At 40.0% G+C, this 20,158-nt stretch overlaps 1 protein-coding gene across 1 annotated transcript in view; it reads right to left on the bottom strand.

The window, feature by feature from the left end:
* The window catches only part of cdhr2 (cadherin related family member 2), a 93,850-nt gene that overhangs the window by 16,784 nt on the left and 56,908 nt on the right, over positions 1-20,158 (bottom strand). The window contains exons 20-25 of the mRNA XM_060837498.1: positions 16,252-16,409; positions 11,037-11,139; positions 8,303-8,391; positions 8,127-8,210; positions 7,677-7,754; positions 3,214-3,274 (exon numbers count right to left, since the gene is read on the bottom strand). Of these exons, the coding sequence (XP_060693481.1) occupies positions 3,214-3,274; positions 7,677-7,754; positions 8,127-8,210; positions 8,303-8,391; positions 11,037-11,139; positions 16,252-16,409 (573 nt within the window). The remainder of the gene's footprint in view (positions 1-3,213; positions 3,275-7,676; positions 7,755-8,126; positions 8,211-8,302; positions 8,392-11,036; positions 11,140-16,251; positions 16,410-20,158) is intronic.

Raw genomic sequence — 20,158 nt, 5'->3', positions numbered from 1 at the left:
CCTCAGCTTAGAGTTGATGAACCATGCGATACATTGGGGAAGGTATGAGTTACCTGGATGCTATGTTTTAGGAGACAGTCACACCCTTTAGATTAACTACCTCAAATTGAATCAGTTCTCCAGTATAGGGGTATGTGACTACAAGCGAAGCAGGTCGAGGGTGCCAGATGGTAATGCTGAAGGAGCATTAGCTCTTGAGCTTGTCTGACAGGTTTGAGGTTCTTGCTGCTTGTGTAGTCGAGAGCAGCAGTGGAGGGAGGATGAATAAACAGATCAGAGAACTGTCATACAGGAAGCCATTCAAGAGCAGGGAGAAAAAAGCAACATACTTGTACTCAGGGATAATATCATTAGAGTGCTCAGGTTCAGGATACTTCAACTGGCCTGCAAAAGAACTTGGAGTGGGAAGGGAAAGATCCAGTTGTCATGGTCCATGTAGCTACCAATGATATTGGTATAAAGAGGGAAAAGCTTCTGCTGAGGGAAAATGAGCAGCTAAAGTTGAAATTAAAAAACTGAACAAAACAGTAATAATCTCCAGATTACAACCTCAGTCAACATAATTAATGACGTGTGACTCCAAGATTAAGGAGAAACAGGTTTGAATTCATGGGACATAGGCGCCAGTACTGGGGAAGGAGGGAGCTGTTCTGATGGAACGGACTCCAACTGAATCATGCTGGGATAAGAGTTCTAGCAAATCGTATAACTAGGGCTTTAAACTAAATAGTGAGGAGTGGATTCAGTTGAATGAAAAAGTATAAAAGCAAAGGTAAAGGAAAAGCTGTTTAGTCATGGGGTTGATTGTTAACAGAAAATGAAAGGAAGGGTGAGTGTGTGTGAATGTCACATTGTATCAAGAAACCATAAAAGTGTAGAGAAACTCAATAATAGAACAAATTTAAAGGCTTTTAATGTACAAAGCATTTGGAATACAGTAGACGAATTGATGGTGTAATTCGTGGTAAATCAAGGCCACAAGGACTTTAATATTGTTAAAATAGGGAGGGCTCAGGAGAGGCTATGAATGTTTCCAGAATAAGTAAAGGGACAGAGAGTATGGAATCGTGTGGAATCTAACTTCAAGCACAGCAGTTACAGGAACAACTGAGAAAGGGAGTGGTCAATGAGGACTGAGGGTACTGTATTTAAGTATGGACAGCATACAAAACAAGTTAAGTGAGGTTGTAGTGCAAATTAAAACAAGTGGGTACAGTGTTGTGGACATCACAGATGTGGCTGCAAGGAAATTAGGGCTGGAAACCAAATATTCAAGGATACAAGTCCTATTAAAAGAACAGGTAGATGGCAGAAGAGCAGAGTTGCCTTGTTAGTAATAAATGAAATTGAACCAATAACAAGCAATAAAGAGTCAGAAGATGTAGAGTCTGGGTGGGTAGAGTTGAGAAACCGCAAAGAATAATCAACTCTGATGGGAGGTATGTATACGAGCAGTAATCAGGATGTGGAGCAGAAAATAAATCAGGAAATATAAAAGACATGTAAGAAAGATAGTATTACAATAATCATGCAGTCATCAATATGTAGGTGGACTGGGAAACCAAGAAAAGGAATTGGTGGAATGTCTATGAGATTTTTTTGGAGCAGCTTGCGGTAGAGTCCACTACGGAACAAGCAAATCGGTGTTTGGTAATGTATGATGAGGTAGATTGATTAGGAAGCTTAAGGTGAAAGGAACCTAGGGTAGAATTCACCCTGTAGTTTGTGAGGGAGATCATGCAAAAAGAAATGGCAATGTAGAAAATTCTGAGGTTGTGCAATTTGGATGAAGATCAGAGGGAAAGACTATTTTCTAAATGGAGGAAGACTTCAGAAATCTGAAGCACAAAGAGACTTAGGAGTCCTAGTTCAGGATGCTCTTTAGGTTAACATGCAGGTTCATTTGGCAGTTGGGAAAGCAAATGCAATGTTAGCTTTCATTTTAAGAGGTCTAGATTACAAGAGCAGGATGTACTGTTGAAGCTGTATCAGGCTGTGATCGGACCACATTTGGAATATTGTGAGCAGTTTTGGGCCTTGAATCTAAGAAAGGATGTGCTAGCATTGAAGGATTTCCAGAGGAGGTTCACAAGGAGCTTCATCCTAGGGATGAAGTGCTTGAGGAGCATTTGGGGACTCTGAGTTTGAACTTGATGGAATTTATAAGGATGAGGGGGATCTCATTGAAAGTTACAGAATAATGAGAAGCTTGGATAGAATAGATGTATAGAAGATGTTTCCACTAGCAGGAGAGACTCACACCCGAGGGCACAATCTTAGAGTGAAGGGGTCACCCTTTAGAACTGAGATGGAGAGGAATTTCTTCAGCAAGAAGCTGATGAATCTGTGGAACAGATTGCCACAGAAGGCTGTGGAGACCAAGTGATTGAGTGCAATTAAGACAGAAATAGATGTGTTCTTAATTATTAAGAGATCAAAAGTTACGGGGAGAAGGCAGGAGAATGGACTTGAGAAACATGTCTACTATAATCAAGTGGTAGAGCAGACTTGATGGAGCAAATGGACTAATTCTGCTCCTATATATCATGGCTTTAAAGTAGAAAGGCGGGTGATCTAGGGGTGGAATTCCATACTTCAGAGATTATGTAACCAAAGGTATGGCCACTGATATGAAGCAATTAAAGTTAAGGATGGTCAAGAGATGACAAATGGAGGAACACAGATATCTCAAAGGTTTGTGAAAGTGGAGGGGATTGCAGAGATAGGGAGGAGACAGATAATCGAGGGGTTTGAAAATAAGAATAAGAGTTTTAATATCAAGATTTTGCTTGACTGGCAACCAATGTATTTCAGACAACATAGAAGTTGAAAGGGACTTAGTGTGAAGCAAGACATGTGAAGCAGAGTTTTGGTTAACCTCATGTTTACAGGGGGTTGAATGTGAGTGACCAGATAGGAGTATGTTGGAGTAGGCAAGTCAGGTGGCAGCAAAGACATGGATGAGAGTTTTAGCAGCAGATGAGCTCGGAATGCAGAAAGTCAAGTGATGCTGGTTTGATGGAAACAGGCAATCACAGTAGAAGTGTGAATATGTGATCAAAAGCTCATCATCACAAACAGATTGATTTAGTCTAAAAATATAGCCAGGGATGGAGTCAGTAGCTAAGGAATGGAGTTTGAATTGAAACCAAAAGCTTCACATTATCTGCTAGAGGAAATTTCTAGCCACCCTCACTAGATGTCAGTACTTACAATATTCAAAAGACCAAGGTCGATCAGCTTATTAGCAGCCTCAGGGTCAAACTGAATTATGCTGAAATTGAACAAATTATGGCAAGGTGAGCAAAATGTGGAAATCAACAGGAGGATATAAAATGGCACAAAAATAATATGCTGTGGTTACTGGAAATCCAAAATTAAGAACAAAACATGCTGGAAAAGCAAAACAAATCAGGTAGCATCTGTGCAGAAAAACATTTAAAGGGCTGATTCTTCCCATTGTTTGGCTAAATGTTATTTTTGGTGAATTTCATGGACGATTTCCATCTGTAGGTCATGGCAGTTTTTCTCAAGCTACTTTTTGCTGCTAACCTCATTAATTATGCACCTGAGCTCAATAGCACCCTTCCTGCAGTCAAACCATTTGCTGCTGCTGTGACCTTCTGCATTGACACCATAGGTCCAATATTTAAACCTCAGCTGTGCTGCATTTCTAACACTGCAAACCAGGAAATGACATTCAAAGTTTACTCCTTGACTGCAGGAATTTAGATCTGATCCATTAGGTATGGAATTGTTTTGTCTGGTTTATCACTTATTACTTCTGCTGTTTCAGTCCTGCTTTGGTTGTCAGCTCATTTTCAGGTATGCCTGGTGCTGCTCCTGGCATGGTCTCCTGAACCAGGTTGATCCCCTGGCCTGATGTTAATGGCTGAGTGAAGGATATTGAGGGCCAAGCATTTGTAGAAATGAGTTGCAATACAATTCTGCTGCTCCTGATGGTCCACAGCCCCTCATGGATGGCCAGTCTTCAATTGCTAGCTGTGTTCAAAATCTATCTCATTCATGCCACACAACAAAATAGATGGAATCCTCAATGTAAAAACGAGACTTCAACTCCCTAAGGACTGTGCAGTGATCACTTCTACTGATTCTGCCCTTAAAAAGGTATATCCATGGCAGATAGATTGGTGCAGATGGGTTCAATTCTTTTTTACTAGGCAAAAGTGAGGACTGCAGATGCTGGAAACCAGAGTTTAGATCAGAGTGGTGCTGGAAAAGCACAGCAGGTCAGGCAGCATCCGAGGAGCAGGAAAATCGACGTTTCGGGCAAAAGCCTCTCATCAGGAACGCTTTTGCCTGAAACATCGATTTTCCTGCTCCTCAGATGCTGCCTGACCTGCTGTACTTTTCCAGCACCACTCTGATCTCAATTTTTTTTTACCACTAGTTGGGTTCCTTCACCAGCTTTTGCAGAGTCAATTGTACAGCAATGATCTTAAGTCCTTGACCAGTTCTGTCAGTTCAGCTGCCAATCCACTCTTGGTGGTGGACTCTGAAGATATGAGCAGCTATTGAGGCAGTCTGAGCTGGTGAAGCTTTCATGGCATTTCAAGACTAGATATTTAAATGTGAAGAACTGGAAGCTTTTGCAAAGGAGACAGAATTTTTATGAGATTTACTTCTTTACATATGTTTGTGTGTCAACTTTGGTGCCCAGCCTCCATATTAGTGTGCTCAAAGGTGGGTGGGAAGGAAGTGGGTTGGGCATACATTTTATCGTAATAACCCCACCACAAAAAGAGCCAATAGAGAATAGCCAGCCCCTGACAAATTTTGCATACAGGGAAAGGAAAATTACTTTAAATGGTTTCATAAAGATGTAAATCTGAAGAATGTCAGTGACTGAACATATAGATATATCTTGGACTTTTTGGAAGCAACACTTTTCAAAGCAAAGGAAATAGGCTGAAGCAAGAAATAAGTAGTGGATCTAAAAGGAACACAAGTTCTTGCCTGTAGCCACAGAGTCTACAATGCTTTCAGAAGAACTCACATGACTCAGTTTAAAGTTGCAATAAAGCTTTTAGATTAAACACAAATAGCCCAAGGGATAGTTTGTCTGTGACAATGGTATTTGACCTCTCTGTCTCTTTCTCTGAAACCGTCAAAGTTTGTAAGTTGAAAACCCTTTGGAATACCTCTTTAACACAAGCAGAGGGTGTGTAAAGGAATTGTTGCAACCTGAGAAATCTTAAATGAGAATCCAGAATCTATCACCATTACCTCCAAACTTCAGTCAGCCACCCCTGATCCTTTGAAGGCACACCCCACTGCCAACAGCTTGTGAGCAAAATTACTTTGGTGACACCACAACATTTAGGCAATCTGGAGATGATTCTTCGCCCCAAATTTAAATACTATTTTGCCAATGTGGTTTTAAGATAAACTTGTGTGTATGAATGCATGTATTCATGTGTCTGTGTGACTTTGCAAAAAAATTCTACTTGCATATATTTGTACAATTTAAGCATTTTGTTCATAATCTTTAAATCTTCATTTGGGTACACTTTGTTTGCAATAATTAGTTCTTTAACTGTTGCTAACGGAATATAGCTGATGTGTTTGATATTGAGCAACAAATGATCTGATTATAAGTGCATTATGCATATTTCTAAAATTGGCAACATCACTTCTCTTTTTAAACTCAAGCTTTTCTTTTGTGACCAATGAAGGATTGGGGCAATCAATCAGCTCACCTCTCCTAACTTGACCATAGCAGAAACTCAAGAAATGAAAATCCTTCTCAATACTAACCTAATTTTGGACACAGTTCTGCCAATTGCATTAAACATAGAAACTAAACCATCAATTGTACTTTCTTGCACAGAGGATGAAGTGACACGCAGTATAGATTTTTGTTAAGTCATTCTTTGTATGTTATTCCTATAACTAATTTGTTTTATTTATTCATTTTGTGGGATCTGGGCATCACTGGCTGGCAAGCATTTATTGCCTCGCCAGTTGTTCTTGAGAAGGTGGTGGTGAGCTGCCTTTGTGTTCCACTGTAGTTCATCTGCTGTGAGTTGATCCACAATGTCATTAGGGAGGGAATTCCAAGATTTTGACCCAGCGACAGGGAAGGAATGGTGATATATTTCCAAGTCATGATGGTGAGTGACTTTAGGGAAGTTAAAGGTGGTGGTGTGCCCATATATCTGATGCCCTTTTCCTTCTAGATGGAAGAGATTGTGGGTTTGAAAGGTGCTATGTGAGGACCTTTGATGAATTTCTGCAGTGCATTTTGTAGATAGTACACACTGCTGCTAGTGAGCATCAGTGGTGGAGGGAGTGGATGTTTGTGGATGTAATGCCAGTCAAGCAGGCTACTTTGTTCTGGATGGTATCAAGCTTTTGAGTGTTGTGGGGGCTGCACCCAAACTGTTAAGTGGGAAGTATTCCAACAGATTCCTGACTTTTGCCTTGTAGATGTTGAACAGGCTTTGATGAGTCAAGGTGAGTTGCTTGCAGCTGTATTCATTATTCTATAAATATTTCAATATTAATAATGGAGGCAATTTCATTAATACACTAACACTTCACTAAAATGTAAAATGTACAAAATGTTTAATGGAGAGGATCTTCGCGCCTGGCAATTTTGTTTAATTAATTTACATAAGCTGTTTTAGATCATCAGTTCACAAAGCAATTTTGTTTCAACCATGCCAACTAGAAAACTAGTCAAAGCAAATTAGCATTAAAAACTGAAGCAGCTACCGACAGTTTATTGAAAATATCATTGATTGCAGGCATATTTCATGTGAAAAATATTAGGTTGGAATGTTGGAACAAATACTCCTTTAAATTTTGCTGGGACAATGAAACAATGGTGTATTACAATGAGAAAGGATATGATAATAAGCTGGTGATATATAACATGACATGACAGTGGCATCAGCAGTCATGTTCAGGGATCTAGGGAAAAAAAGGATGTAATACTTTGTACCTGTAAGAGATGTACTTACAAAGAACAGTATTATCTACAATAATAAAGATAAAAGGATTTGCAGCAACCTACCAGAGTCCAACAGAAGTCATTTAGAGTTAATGGGAAAACATTGCAGGCCATAACAACATAAAGAGAGAAGGATAATCATCTTATTGATGTGCAGAACAGTACCTCATGCTATGAACCATGTGACTACACATGCTGGTGAAGGGTTCACATTTGTTAAGTTAAAGTTTGAAGAGCTAAGCATAACCTTGAAGGAAAAAATATGATTCCAAACTTCTAGGCAGATTGCACACTTATGCTTCTTGAAGAAATATATTGACTATTTACATTAAACAGAATGCATTTTGCTTTTGTTTGAACACATTTAAAGTTGCATTTGGTCGATTCGTAATCTAAATAAGAGAAAACAAGAAATATTCATTTCCATTTTTAAGCATTCCTTTTACTCTATCTCTAATCCCCTAATTTTATTCAATTCTACTTTCCTTTTCCTTTTGCACTGCTCTTTGTTCCTCTTACTTCCTTCAATGCCATCTTCCCTCTTAGCACAATCCGACTCCAACAGGGAAACAGCATAGTTTGCCAACAAGCCCCGAGTCAGAATGTCTGGATGACTAGCCAATCTCTGTCTCTTCCCCTTTATACAGAATATTCGACAAACTTTAACTACACCAAAAGAATATTTTTAAAAAAGACATACCTATTGATGTCCTCGGGAGGAATAGCTGTTCCATTGTTATATACAAAATACAGCTCCATTACAGATTTAGCTACCTGTCTGTAAGAAAATTATTTCTTCCAGTTATTTAATAATCAAAGTTGTTCAAAATATTAATATAATAAAACAAGTTCAAAACTATTTTATCACATTATTTAATTGCAAAAATAGCTTAATTTTTTGTAACATTTAAAAAAAATGAATATAGTTCTAGTTACACTGCATTATCTGAAATCTCAGCCCAGTAGAAATTTTCATAAATATGCTTTATGTCTGATTGTCAAGCATCTGCTAAAAATCTTAAAGCAAAATGTATAAACATTTTTACTGAGATCCAATCTACAATAATAATCAATGTGTTGCTAGCAATGCTACCATTTAGATACATAATGCACCTTTCACTGAAATAGCATTGGAATATTTATGCCATACCTGGCTAATGGTTGTATTTTATTATTGTTGACAGCAGTTACACTTGCCACATATGGATTTGAATTTGTGGCATCCCGAAGCAACCTATAAACAGAATTAATTTCATATTTAAAGATTTGTAGGAAATAAATTACAGTGTAGCAAATATTTATTGTGATGAATGGCTGGTAACTTACGCAATTATTTCATTCATATTGTTCTGAAGTGTTTCAGGTGTTGAACTAAACTCTAACTGTGTCTTGTAACTTTCATCCACTGTAATTAACTGTAAAAAAAAAGTGTTTGCAATATGCAAAATAAATCTAATAAGTTTGATTATTTTATTCAAATTTTCATTGTGCTCCATTCTCATCTTACCTTTATGCCATCTTCTGATATCACAAAGCAGATTGACTATCATCACCAACCTCACTATCATGGTTTTGTGTGTGTGTATATATATATATATATATATATACGAATGAAAGACATATAATATATATATTAGTGCCACATTATCTTATTATCACCAAGCTGTAAGTGATAATCAAGCAACTCCATGCAGGTCACTGTTGAAAGCCTGACAAATTCCTGTTTGTTCGGGGAGGGGGATATAATCCTGGTGGTGAGGTCTGTTTGCAGGTGGCTGAATTGTTGGAGCATGATGCGATGTATCCGTTAGTTGATGGGGTGTAAGGTGAGGACCGGAGGGGTTCTGTCCTTGCTGCAATTGGAGGGTTGGGGTTCAAGGGCAGACATCTGTGAAGTGGAGAAGATGCACTGGAGGCAGCATCGACATCTGGGAGGGGCTATTGCAGTCTTTGAAAAAAGAGGCCATCTGGGATGTTCTATGGTGGAATTGGTCCTCCTGGGAGCAGACAGGGACTTCCACCCTTGAACCCCACCGTTCCAATCACAACAAGGACTTCCGCCCTTAAACCCCACTTCTCCAAATGTAGCAAGGACCTACACCCTTGCTTCCCACCCCTCCAATCACAACAAGGACCTGTGCACTTGAACCCCACCCCTCCTATTGCAGCAAGGACCTCCACCCTTGAACACCACCCCTCCGATCGTAGCAAGGACCTCTGCCCTTGAGCCGCATCCCTCTAATTGCAACAAGGACCTTTGCACTTGACCCCACCCCTCCTATTGCGGCAAGAACTACCGACCTTGAGCACCACCCCTCCAATCGTACCAAGGACCACCGCCCTTGAACCCCCACCCCTCATATTGCAACAAGGACAGAATTGCCTTGTCCTTACCTTCCACCCCCACAACCTCTGGATGCATTGCATCATCCTCCATCAATTCTGCCACCTGAAAACAGACCACCACCAGGGTTATATGTCCCTCCCCATCCTATTTGCATTTCGAAGAGACCATTCCCTCCACGACTCCCTTGTCAGATCCACGCCCCCCTCCTCAAACAAGCCCACCCGCACTTTCCCCTCCCACTGTAAGAAATGCAAAACCTGCACCCACACCTCACCCCTCACCTCCATCCAAGGCCCCAAAGGATCCCTCCACTTTCGACAGAACTTTACCTGTATCTTCTCACATGTCATCTACTGTATCCATTGCACCTGATGTGGTCTCCTCTACATCATGAAGACAGGACACCAACTTGCAGATCATTTCAGAGAACATTTCTGGGATACCTGCACCAACCAACCCTACCGCCCTTGGCTGGACACTTCAACTACCCCCTCCCATTCCACCAAGGACTTGCAGATCCTGCGCCTCCTCCATTGCCACTCCCTAACCACCCAACAACTGAAAGAAGGACACCTCATTCTTTGCCTTCAGACCCCGCAACCACACAGAATCAATGTGGATTTCACCAGTTTCCTCATTTCCCTTCATTCCACCTTATCCCAGTCCTGAGTCTCCAACTGGGCATTGTCATCTTGACCTGTCTATCTTCCTTCCCGCCTATCCTCTCCAACCTATCACTTTCACCCTCACCTTCATCCATGTATCACATTCCGAGGTACCTTCCGGCCAGCCCCACCCCTGTCCCATTTATCTCTCAATCCCCCGGCCCACAGGCCTCATTCCTGATGAAGGGCTTATGCCCGAAACATCAATTCTCCTGCTTCTCGAGCACTGCCTGACCTGCTGTGCTTTTCCACCACCACACTCTTGACTCTGATCTCAAGCATCTGCAGTCCTCACTTTCTCCTTTCAGATTTATTCACATGGACTGTATGGAATTACATGAACTGGTAATTCATGTAGCAAAGCATCAATGACTCCTTTGCTCAGTTGGGTGGCATGCAATGCAAAATGATGCCAACACTACAGGATCAACTTCTTTACCAGCTCAGGTCACCATGAATGCCCTGCCTCCTCAATCCTGCCTGCACCTGAGGCAACACAAGTTTAACTCACTACCAGTCATCTGTCTACTGAGAGAGCAGGACTACAGGCAGTGTACCCTTCACTCACTTAAGTGGAGCATTAAAGAGTCAAATGGCTGAGTTTGAAATGGTTCCCTTTCAATAACTGGCAGATCCAAAAATGAAGAAATACAATCACAGAATTAATGCTATGGCTCTCAAATGATCTAAAGTGCAAAAGGTTTTGATCTATAGATCAGCCAAAATGAACAAACATAGCAGTCAAAAAGGCCTCTTGTTGCCTTGCAATTTTGAAGTATCTTTATTATACTGGTTGTAATTTTGACATGTAATATAGGAGGTCAGGGTGATTAATGAAATGATACATATCAATGAGTCATTTAAATGGGATCCATATTTTAGGAATTGCAGGTTGCCTGAATGGAGGATGACAGCGGAAGACCATTTTATTTTTATTATTTTTGTTTGGACCAAGTTGACGTTCATGCTATGTTTGTTCAACAATGAGAGTAGGTATTAAAAGTTGAAAGAGATTCTATAACAACTGAATAATCTTAATAGTACTTACATCTAGATCACTGCTTGCATATAAAGTGGGATTGCCTCCATCTCTTGCTTCTACAGTTACCTTGTATTGTCCTCTCAATGTTTTGTCTAGTGATGATTTAATCCTATGAATCAAAGCACTATTTTAATATCATCAGGTCAGGTATGTTAAAATCATTCTTTAATGAGATACTGTCATAATTTTATGCATTGCTGTGCATTCAGAGGATGTCAACAATTCAAACATCAGTGAATAAATGACATTCAAAAAACTGATTGATAAACTAAAATAAAAATTGAAGTTATTTTAGAGATGTGACTGTAGACAGATTCCTGAAAGCAATACCAAACCAGAATTTCTGCATACTTCACTTTAATTTGATTATTTCCTGGTAGCATCACATTCAATGTCTGCTGCAAGAATATGGAAGGGTGGGGTAACAACAAGAAAAGAGAAATTTAATCCTGTCAAGTCAGGAGCGCAAAGTTAGGATCACTCCTGGCTCTGCAAACTGACTTAGGGAGAAAGTGATCCTGGCCAATTGGATTTTCATTCAGGAGTGAGTATTAACAGGAGTTACAGGCATTGGCCTAGAAAGAGTTGGAAGGCAGCCATAGGGGCTACTGGGTGAAAAGGCAATCTGTGACATGGCTAGCCTTGGCTGAGATACATAAAGACACAGTCAAACAAAAACTGGCTCTCCAGCCCACACCCTGTTCTCCCCCAACCACTCTCCACATGCCCCATGCATGCCAATCTATGCACTTTACACAAGCACCCCTCCACCCCATCCATCTTTTATGGCCGCTCCAACCTTCCAAGCCAACCCATTTCCATTACACTCCAGCTTTTTTCCTTTATGGCCTCCATATCATTGAGTAAAAAGTGAGGTCTGCAGATGCTGGAGATCAGAGCTGAAAATGTGTTGCTGGTTAAAGCACAGCAGGTTAGGCAGCATCCAAGGAACAGGAAATTCAATGTTTCGGGCCAGAGCCCTTCCTGATGAAGGGCTCTGGCCTGAAACGTCGAATTTCCTGTTCCTTGGATGCTGCCTAACCTGCTGTGCTTTAACCAGCTCCATATCATTGAGCCAATTTGCACCATAAGTCGACCTCAGGACACGTATGATGAGGTCAAATAAGATAAAGTTTGAAGTGTCCATTGATGAATTCACTATTTGTAAAAGAATCACTGATTTATTTTAAAATATCACTACATTTCACTATCTAATCTCTTATAAAAATAAGTATTGGCATTCATAGGCCCACGTCAAAGACTTTGCAAGCACTTGGAATTCTCAGTCAAGCTGTGAACTGGCAGCTATCCTACTCTGATAATGGCAGATTGTGGAATCAAGTCATGCAGATCAAAACACTTAATAACAACTTTCAGGTTTGAGACAGTTCAATAGCAAGCTTTTTTTATTGACATTGCTGGAAGTTTTTCAAAAGTTTAACTGGAAGGACAATTAAAAACCTTAAAGCTTGGCAGTTCCCTTGATAACTTTGTTGATAACTCGCTTGAGAATGGCCTTGAAAACTCCCTTGGTAATTTCAATTAGCTTGACTGTTCCAATGGATTTATTCATTGCTTATTGCACATTCATATATATCTTTAACAATTTCTAAGGACACCTGACCACTTCCAAATGGCCCCTTACCTTTCCTAAATATTTCTCTCTACCTCACCAAAACAGTAGCTTAACTCTCCAAAAGGGCTGCTTTCATCTCAAAGGATTGGGATGGAGGTTATTTGCACTTTGGGTGTACTAGTTGTGACTACATAATTAACAGAAACTAGTTTATTATATACTTGCAAACATAGGCACTCTATAGTAATATGTTGGTCTCCCTTCAAGTCCTTTGAATGCTGCCTTTTTATGTGATCTGTGATGTCATCACAATGTATGATGTTACTCAGACACTTCCAGAAAAAAGTGCTTCCTTAATCCTTTCAGAAACATATTTCAAAGCATCAAGTGTAGATCCCAAGGACAGGGGCACAACAATAGTGAGAATTATGCTTTAGTGAATTTCAAAGTGATGCGAACACAATAACAAATGATATCGCAATAACCTAACAAATATTCTGTAAATCTTTAGAGAATCTCAAAGGCATCCCCAGCCATCACCAGGATTTTGACAAAGCAGTTTACTGGACTAAGAAAAGGCAAGCAAAATTAAGAGAGAGGAAATCTAAGCTGCAGACAACAGATTTTGCAGAACAATGTTTGATGGTTGCTGAAGGTGAAATAAGGTGTTTGCAAGAATGGTGTTACTCTATGCAACCTTACACTGTTTTTCTCATCTTTCAGTGCTACAGAATTCCTACAAGAAACTCAAGCCTATTCTGACTCAAGTCTATTCTGCATGATAGCGACAGATACCATCACATTAGAGAGTACAACTTTGCGCTGAGTTTTCTGTTGACTTACATTCTGAGAAGGAAGTTTCTTGCAGTGACTATTAGATATAAACTTGGATCTGGAAAATGTATGCTGGCATCTTAGGTTCAGCCAATTGGGTAACACTTACATTTGTCTGTCCTGGCAAGCCTTATCTCATGTGGCATAATGATAAGAATGACAGACAGATCACGAATAGAGTGTTTTCACAAAACATTTGACATAACAGCTGATTGGCCATTGATAAATATGGCCAGGCAGAGTCAATGATACCCATCATTTTCCAACCTGTCTTCAAGGCAACTACCACTCTGACAAATTTCAACCTTAAAGATGACTATCCTAATAAGTCAGAAGTCACACAACACCAGGTTATAGTCCAACAGGTTTATTTGAAATCACAAGCTTTCGGAGCACAGTTCCTTCATCAGTTGAAATGAGAGAGAAGAGCACAGAGACACAGAATTTATAGGCAGAGAGAGATCAAGGGCATAGAGATTTTTTTTAAAAATCATTCAACTGGTGGAGGTGGAGAATCGAATAATAAGTCTCTGCAGGTGACCAAGGATGATGGATGGTGTGAGTAAAGTGTCAACAGCTGGATAACAAGCAAAGGGACGACCTATAATCCGATTAAATAAGGCAAAGAGATAATTTTTAAAAATAAGATGGTGCTGGAGATGAACTAAATGACTAGAATAATATGATAGGTTTAAGAGTCGCATGCTGAGGGTCTAACCAAAGTAATAAATAATCCTAAGCTATACAAATGAATTAAGGTAGAGAGATCATAACAATTTATCAACAATTTATATGCGTACATATTAACAACATTTTCTTCCTTTGGGCTCATGGCGAGGAGTCACTGAATTGACTACACAGCAATATCTTTCATCCCACCATCAGAATTTCCGTTGACTACTCTTCAGAATCAGTTTCACTCTTAGACACATGCATCTCCATCAAAGACAGACACCTCAGTAACTCTCTCTAACGCAAGCCCACGAATATCCTAATGAAGCTGTCCTTCTCTAGCTTCCACTTAAACATATTAAAGAAACCATCCATTAAGGACAAGCTCTGCACATACACAGCATCTGCTCAAATGAGGAAGAAAGTGACGGACACCGGACGCCCTCAGATGAATGGCATATAATGCTCAACTTATCAATCGCCAGTTCCAACGTGCCACAGCAAAAAACCGCAAAGGCCTCCTCAGAAGACCGATAGAGGATAAGACCAATAGCATACTCTTCATTGTCCAGTACTTGCTTGGAGCGGAGAGACTATGCCATATTCTTCACAGCCTTCAACATGTCTTTGATGACAGCAAGCATCTTGCCAAGATCATCCCTTCCCCTCCCACTTCTAGCCTTCAAGCAACTGCAAAACCTTAAATAGACCATTGTTCACAGCAAACTACCTAGCATTCAGGTGAACATTGACCACAACATCACACAACCCAACCACAGCAATCTCTGCAGGACATGTCAGATCATCGACATGGATACTACCATCACACGTGGGAACACCACCTACCATGTACATGGCAGGTAATCATGTGACTCAGACAATGTTGTCTACTTCATTTGCTACAAGCAAAGATACCCTGATGCAAGGTATATTGGCAAAACCACACAGGCGCTAAGACAACAGACACTGTACAACAATTGCTAGGCAGGAATGTTCCTTTCCAGTTAAACAATCAGCTTCCTGTCTTTGGGTAAGCGTCTTCCAAGGCGGACTTCAAGATACACAAAATGCAGAATCGCCGAGCAGAAACTGATAGCTAAATTGCATACTCAAGAATACCACCTCAACCGTGACCTTGGGGTCATGTCGCACTAGATGTGACCCCACCACACTGTTCTGTATCCGAGAAATCTTCCTTACTGTTCTGTTTTGACAGCCTCACCTTAATAACTTGTTATGATCTTTCTACCTTAATTGGTTTGTATGTTTTGGATTATGTATTACTTTGGTTAGATCCTTGGTATGTGACTCTTAAATCTATCATGTTATCCAAGTCATTTAGTTTGTCTCCAGCACCACTTTATTTTTAACTTTTTATAATCCCTCTGCCTCACTTAATTGAATTATAGGTCATCCCTCAGTTGTTGACACTTCACTCGCACCATCAACCACTCTTGGTTACCTGCAGAGACTTATTATTGAACACTCCACTCACACTACTTGTAAGATTTTTGACCTCTTTGCCTTTGATCTCTCTACCCCTAAATTCTGTTTCTGTGTGCTCTTCTTTCTCACTTTACCTGATGAAGGGGCTGCGCTCTGAAAAACTTGTGATTTCAAATAAACCTGTTGGACTATAACTGGTGTCGTGTGATGTCTGACTTTGTCCATCCCAGTCTAACAGCAGCATCTCCACATCATGGCTACTCTTATAAGCTTGACCATTCCAATACCAAGGACTCTTGCCATCACCTTACAATACTGAATTTACAAGTTGTGTTTGTCCCCAACTGTGAGCACTCACTCGAATAAGGACTGATAGAAAGTATTTACCTACCTGAAATTACCATTATCATTACAGCTGTTGCCAACCAGCAGAAACATATTAGAGTAGAAACCAGACAGAAGTCCAATAAGACACCTCACAACTTCCCTTCCTGGCTGCTGGTTGTGTTAGTTCAGGGACAGCACAAACAAGTGTAGAAAAGTATGTGTTGTTTTTAGTCATAGAAGAATGACCTAACTGTGCCACCAACAATTTCCTTTACTGTCATTTCAGATGTACTGCTGAGGTTTTGTAATCTGCATTGTTGTCTTTAGATCACTCATGATTTGCAATAATACATAAATTGACATTACTTGATAGTTGCTGTGTATTCACCATCAATAAGGATAGATCTTGAAGCTTCAAATATATCTGGCGATAAATTGTTTGATTGTCCATCCAAAAAGATGAATAAAACTTTGACAACAAAAAACTCAATTGCTGCATTTTTTCCAGTGTCATTGTCGCTTGCCTGTAAAGAAAGGCTTTGCATTAATTAATCTTATTTATCAATTGTTGTTTACATACATTTACTTTTAATAGTGACTTCAGTAGCCAGAGTAATAAGGCATAGCGTTTATATGGTACACTGCTGGAATCCAGCTTCAAATCTCCATACCAGTTACTTGTAGGACACTTGATAAGAATTCAAGCAACCAAGGAATACCTTCCTGCTGCAATGATTAAAAATCAACAGGAAAAGTGCTAGACTTCATATATTATTTGCTACAATGGTTCCCACAATTAGTTATGTGAATAGGTTGGAGAAAGTAGGGCTGTTCTCTTTTAGTTCAAGGAAGGCTCAGAGAAGGCTCAGAAAAGGTTTACTGTAGGCGATTAAAATCCTAAAGAGCCATTTCAAGACACCACTGTGTTCACTGACCAACATCTCTGTCTCAGGTTTGCTGCACTGCTCCTACTAAGCACAATGCATGTAAAAAAAATAGTTTCACTTTCCAATTCGGAACCCTGCAACCTTCAGGACTCATTATCAAGTTCAACTATTTTAAGGCTTCAGCACTTTCTCCCATGTCTGTACCCAAACCCCACACACCAGACTTACCACAAGCAACCCATTGTCAGCCACTAATGTCCCCATACCAGCTATTGATTCACTCAGGCTGACCTTTACCCTTCCTTTGCCCACTCAACCATTTTTCTCTGTTTCTGGATTCTATGTACACTTATTGTTTGCACCTCCCCCCACCCCATCTTCAGCATATAGACAAACCTTTTCCTAGCTACAATCAGTTCTGTGAAAGGGTCACTAGACCCAAAACATTAACTCTGTTTTCTCTCTATAGAGACTCCTGACCTTTTCTAGCAATTTCTGTTTCTGGTTTTAAAATCATAAAGGGTTTTTATTGAACAAATAAAGAGAAACCGGTTTGCAAAGTTTGATGGGTCATTGACCAGAGGGCACAAACCTAAGGTCATTAGCAATAGAGTGACATGAAGAAAAATGTCAGTTGTCATTCAAATGAGATGCCCCGAATCATAGAATTGTTGCTGAACATTCAACAGTACCTTCAAAAGGAAATTACATTAACGTTTGAAGAGTGAAATTAATGTAAATGCCATGCATACTTCTAAAAGCTCTCTCCCTCTCAAAACTGCCTCTGAGATTTGCATCCCTTCAAACAATTTGCCTTCCCTGATTATGAGTACTTTGAAGACTAAGAGAAGTCAACATTTATATTCTTTGTAAACATGAAAAGTATTTTGCAGGTGAAAATAGCTTATGTCAGTGGTGCAAAGTGGACTGGTGACAACTTTAACACCATGTTTTTTACTTTGTTGGTATTTATTTTAAATTTGACTTCAAAAATATTACATTTTTTTAATCTCTCAAACCAAGTCATTTCCACAGGGCCAAGAAACCAGTCTCCAAAATGATCATTCTGTGAAATTCAGTGGAAAGCAAATCATGTTCTGTGAAATTTCAACTTCCGATTCATTACTTAACACTGCTGGTATAGACTGCCTTTATTTTGGTCTAGTGATCTGTTTGCATTTGGTAGTCATGATTGTTATCAGAATCTAGAGTGTTGTTTTGAGCTGTTTTGCGACATTTTGGTTTTACAAAAGCCAGGGATATTGAATTCCAAGTTCGAAAATTCTTCAAAAGCATCTTTATATTTGTGTTGATGAGCTGGTCATTTTCAAATTATTGTTATGTCAATAATAAGTTACAGTTTACAAACAGCCTTAATGTATCTCATGATTAAAAAGTATTTTAATCACATATTAAAAATGAGTTTGTGTTCCTAAATGAATATTTTGCATCAGTACTTACTGTGGAAAAGGATATGGAAAATATAGACTGTAGGAAAACAGATGGTGACATCTTGCAAAATGACCAAATTACAGAGGAGGAAGTGCTGGATGCCTTGAAACGGTTAAAGGTGCATAAATTCCCAGAACCTGATCAGGTGTACCTGAGAACTCTGGGAAGCCAGGGAAGTGATTGCTGGGCCTCTTGCTGAGATATTTGTATCATCGATAGTCACAGGTGAGGTGCCGGAAGACTGGAGGTTGGCAAACGTAACGCCACTGTTTAAGAAGGGCGGTAAAGACAAGCCAGGTAACTATAGATGGTGAGCCTGACCTCAGTGGTGGGCAAGTTGTTGGAGGAAATCCTGAGGGACAGGATGTACATGTATTTGGAAAGGCAAGGTCTGATTAGGGATAGTCAACATGGCTTTGTGTGTAGGAAATCATGTCTCACAAACTTGATTGAGTTTTTTGAAGAAGTAACAAAGAAGATTGATGAGGGCAGAGCAGTAGATGTGATCTATATGGACTTCAGTAAGGCGTTCGACAAGGTTCCCCATGGGAGACTGATTAGCAAGGTTAGATCTCATGGAATACAGGGAGAACTAGCCATTTGGATACAGAACTGGCTCAAAGGTAGAAGACAGAGGGTGGTGATGGAGAGTTGTTTTTCAGACTGGAGGCCTGTGACTAGTGGAGTGCCACAAGGATCAGTGCTGGGCCCTACTACTTTTTGTCATTTACATAAATGATTTGGATGCGAGCATAAGAGGTACAGTTAGTGAGTTTCCAGATGACACCAAAATTGGAGGTGTAGTGGACAGCAAAAAAGGTTACCTCAGATTACAACAGGATCTGGACCAGATGGGACAATAGGCTGAGAAGTGGCAGATGGAATTTAATTCAGATAAATGTGAGGTGCGGCATTTTGGGAAAGCAAATCATAGCAGTTCTTATACACTTAATTGTAATGTCCTAGGGAGTATTGCTGAGCAAAGAGACCTTGGAGTGCAGGTTCATAGCTCCTTGAAAGTAGTGTCACAGGTAGATAGGATAGTGAATAAGAAGTTTGATATGCTTTCCTTTATTGGTCAGAGTATTGAGTACAGGAGTTAGGAGGTCATGTTGCGCTGTACAGGACATTGGTAAGGCCACTGTTGGAATATTGTGTGCAATTCTGGTCTCCTTCCTATCAGAAAGATGTTGTGAAACTTGAAAGGGTTCAGAAAAGATTTACAAGGATGTTGCCAGGGTTGGAGGATTTGAGCTACAGGGAGAGGCTGAACAGACTGGGGCTGTTTTCCCTGGAGCGTCGGAGGCTGAGGGGTGACCTTATAGAGGTTTACAAAATTATGAGGGACATGGATAGGATAAATAGACAAAGTCTTTTCCCTGGAGTCGGTGAGTCCAGAACTAGAGGGCATAGATTTGGGGTGAGAGTGGAAAGACATAAAAGAGACCTAAGGGGCAATTTTTTCATGCAGAGTGTGGTACGTGTATGGAATGAGCTGCCAGAGGATGTGGCAGAGGCTGGTACAATTGCAACATTTAAGAGGCATTTGGATGGGTATATGAATAGGAAGGGTTTGGTGGGATATGGGCCGGGTGCTGGCAGGTGGGACTAGATTGGGTTGGGATATCTGGTCGGCATGGACAAGTTGGACCGAAGGGTCTGTTTCCATGCTGTACATCTCTATGACTCTATCTATGACTCTAAGTAAAATTAAAGAAAAATCATGTTTTAAAAATATATATTTGCCCTCATTCAGTTCATGCATTTTTTGTTCATACTGCTCACAAGACAAAGCTTTTCACCGTGCCTCGGTACACGTGACAATAAATTCAACTCAATTCAAGTTATCAATCTACAAAAGCAAAATACTGCAGATGTTGGAAGTCTGAACTAAAGCAGTTCTGAAGAAAGCTAATGGACCTAAAATTTTAACA

The sequence above is a fragment of the Hemiscyllium ocellatum genome, chromosome 16 (assembly GCF_020745735.1).
Source record: "Hemiscyllium ocellatum isolate sHemOce1 chromosome 16, sHemOce1.pat.X.cur, whole genome shotgun sequence".
NCBI lineage: Eukaryota > Metazoa > Chordata > Chondrichthyes > Orectolobiformes > Hemiscylliidae > Hemiscyllium > Hemiscyllium ocellatum.
This window is presented reverse-complemented; position numbering and strand designations above follow the sequence as displayed.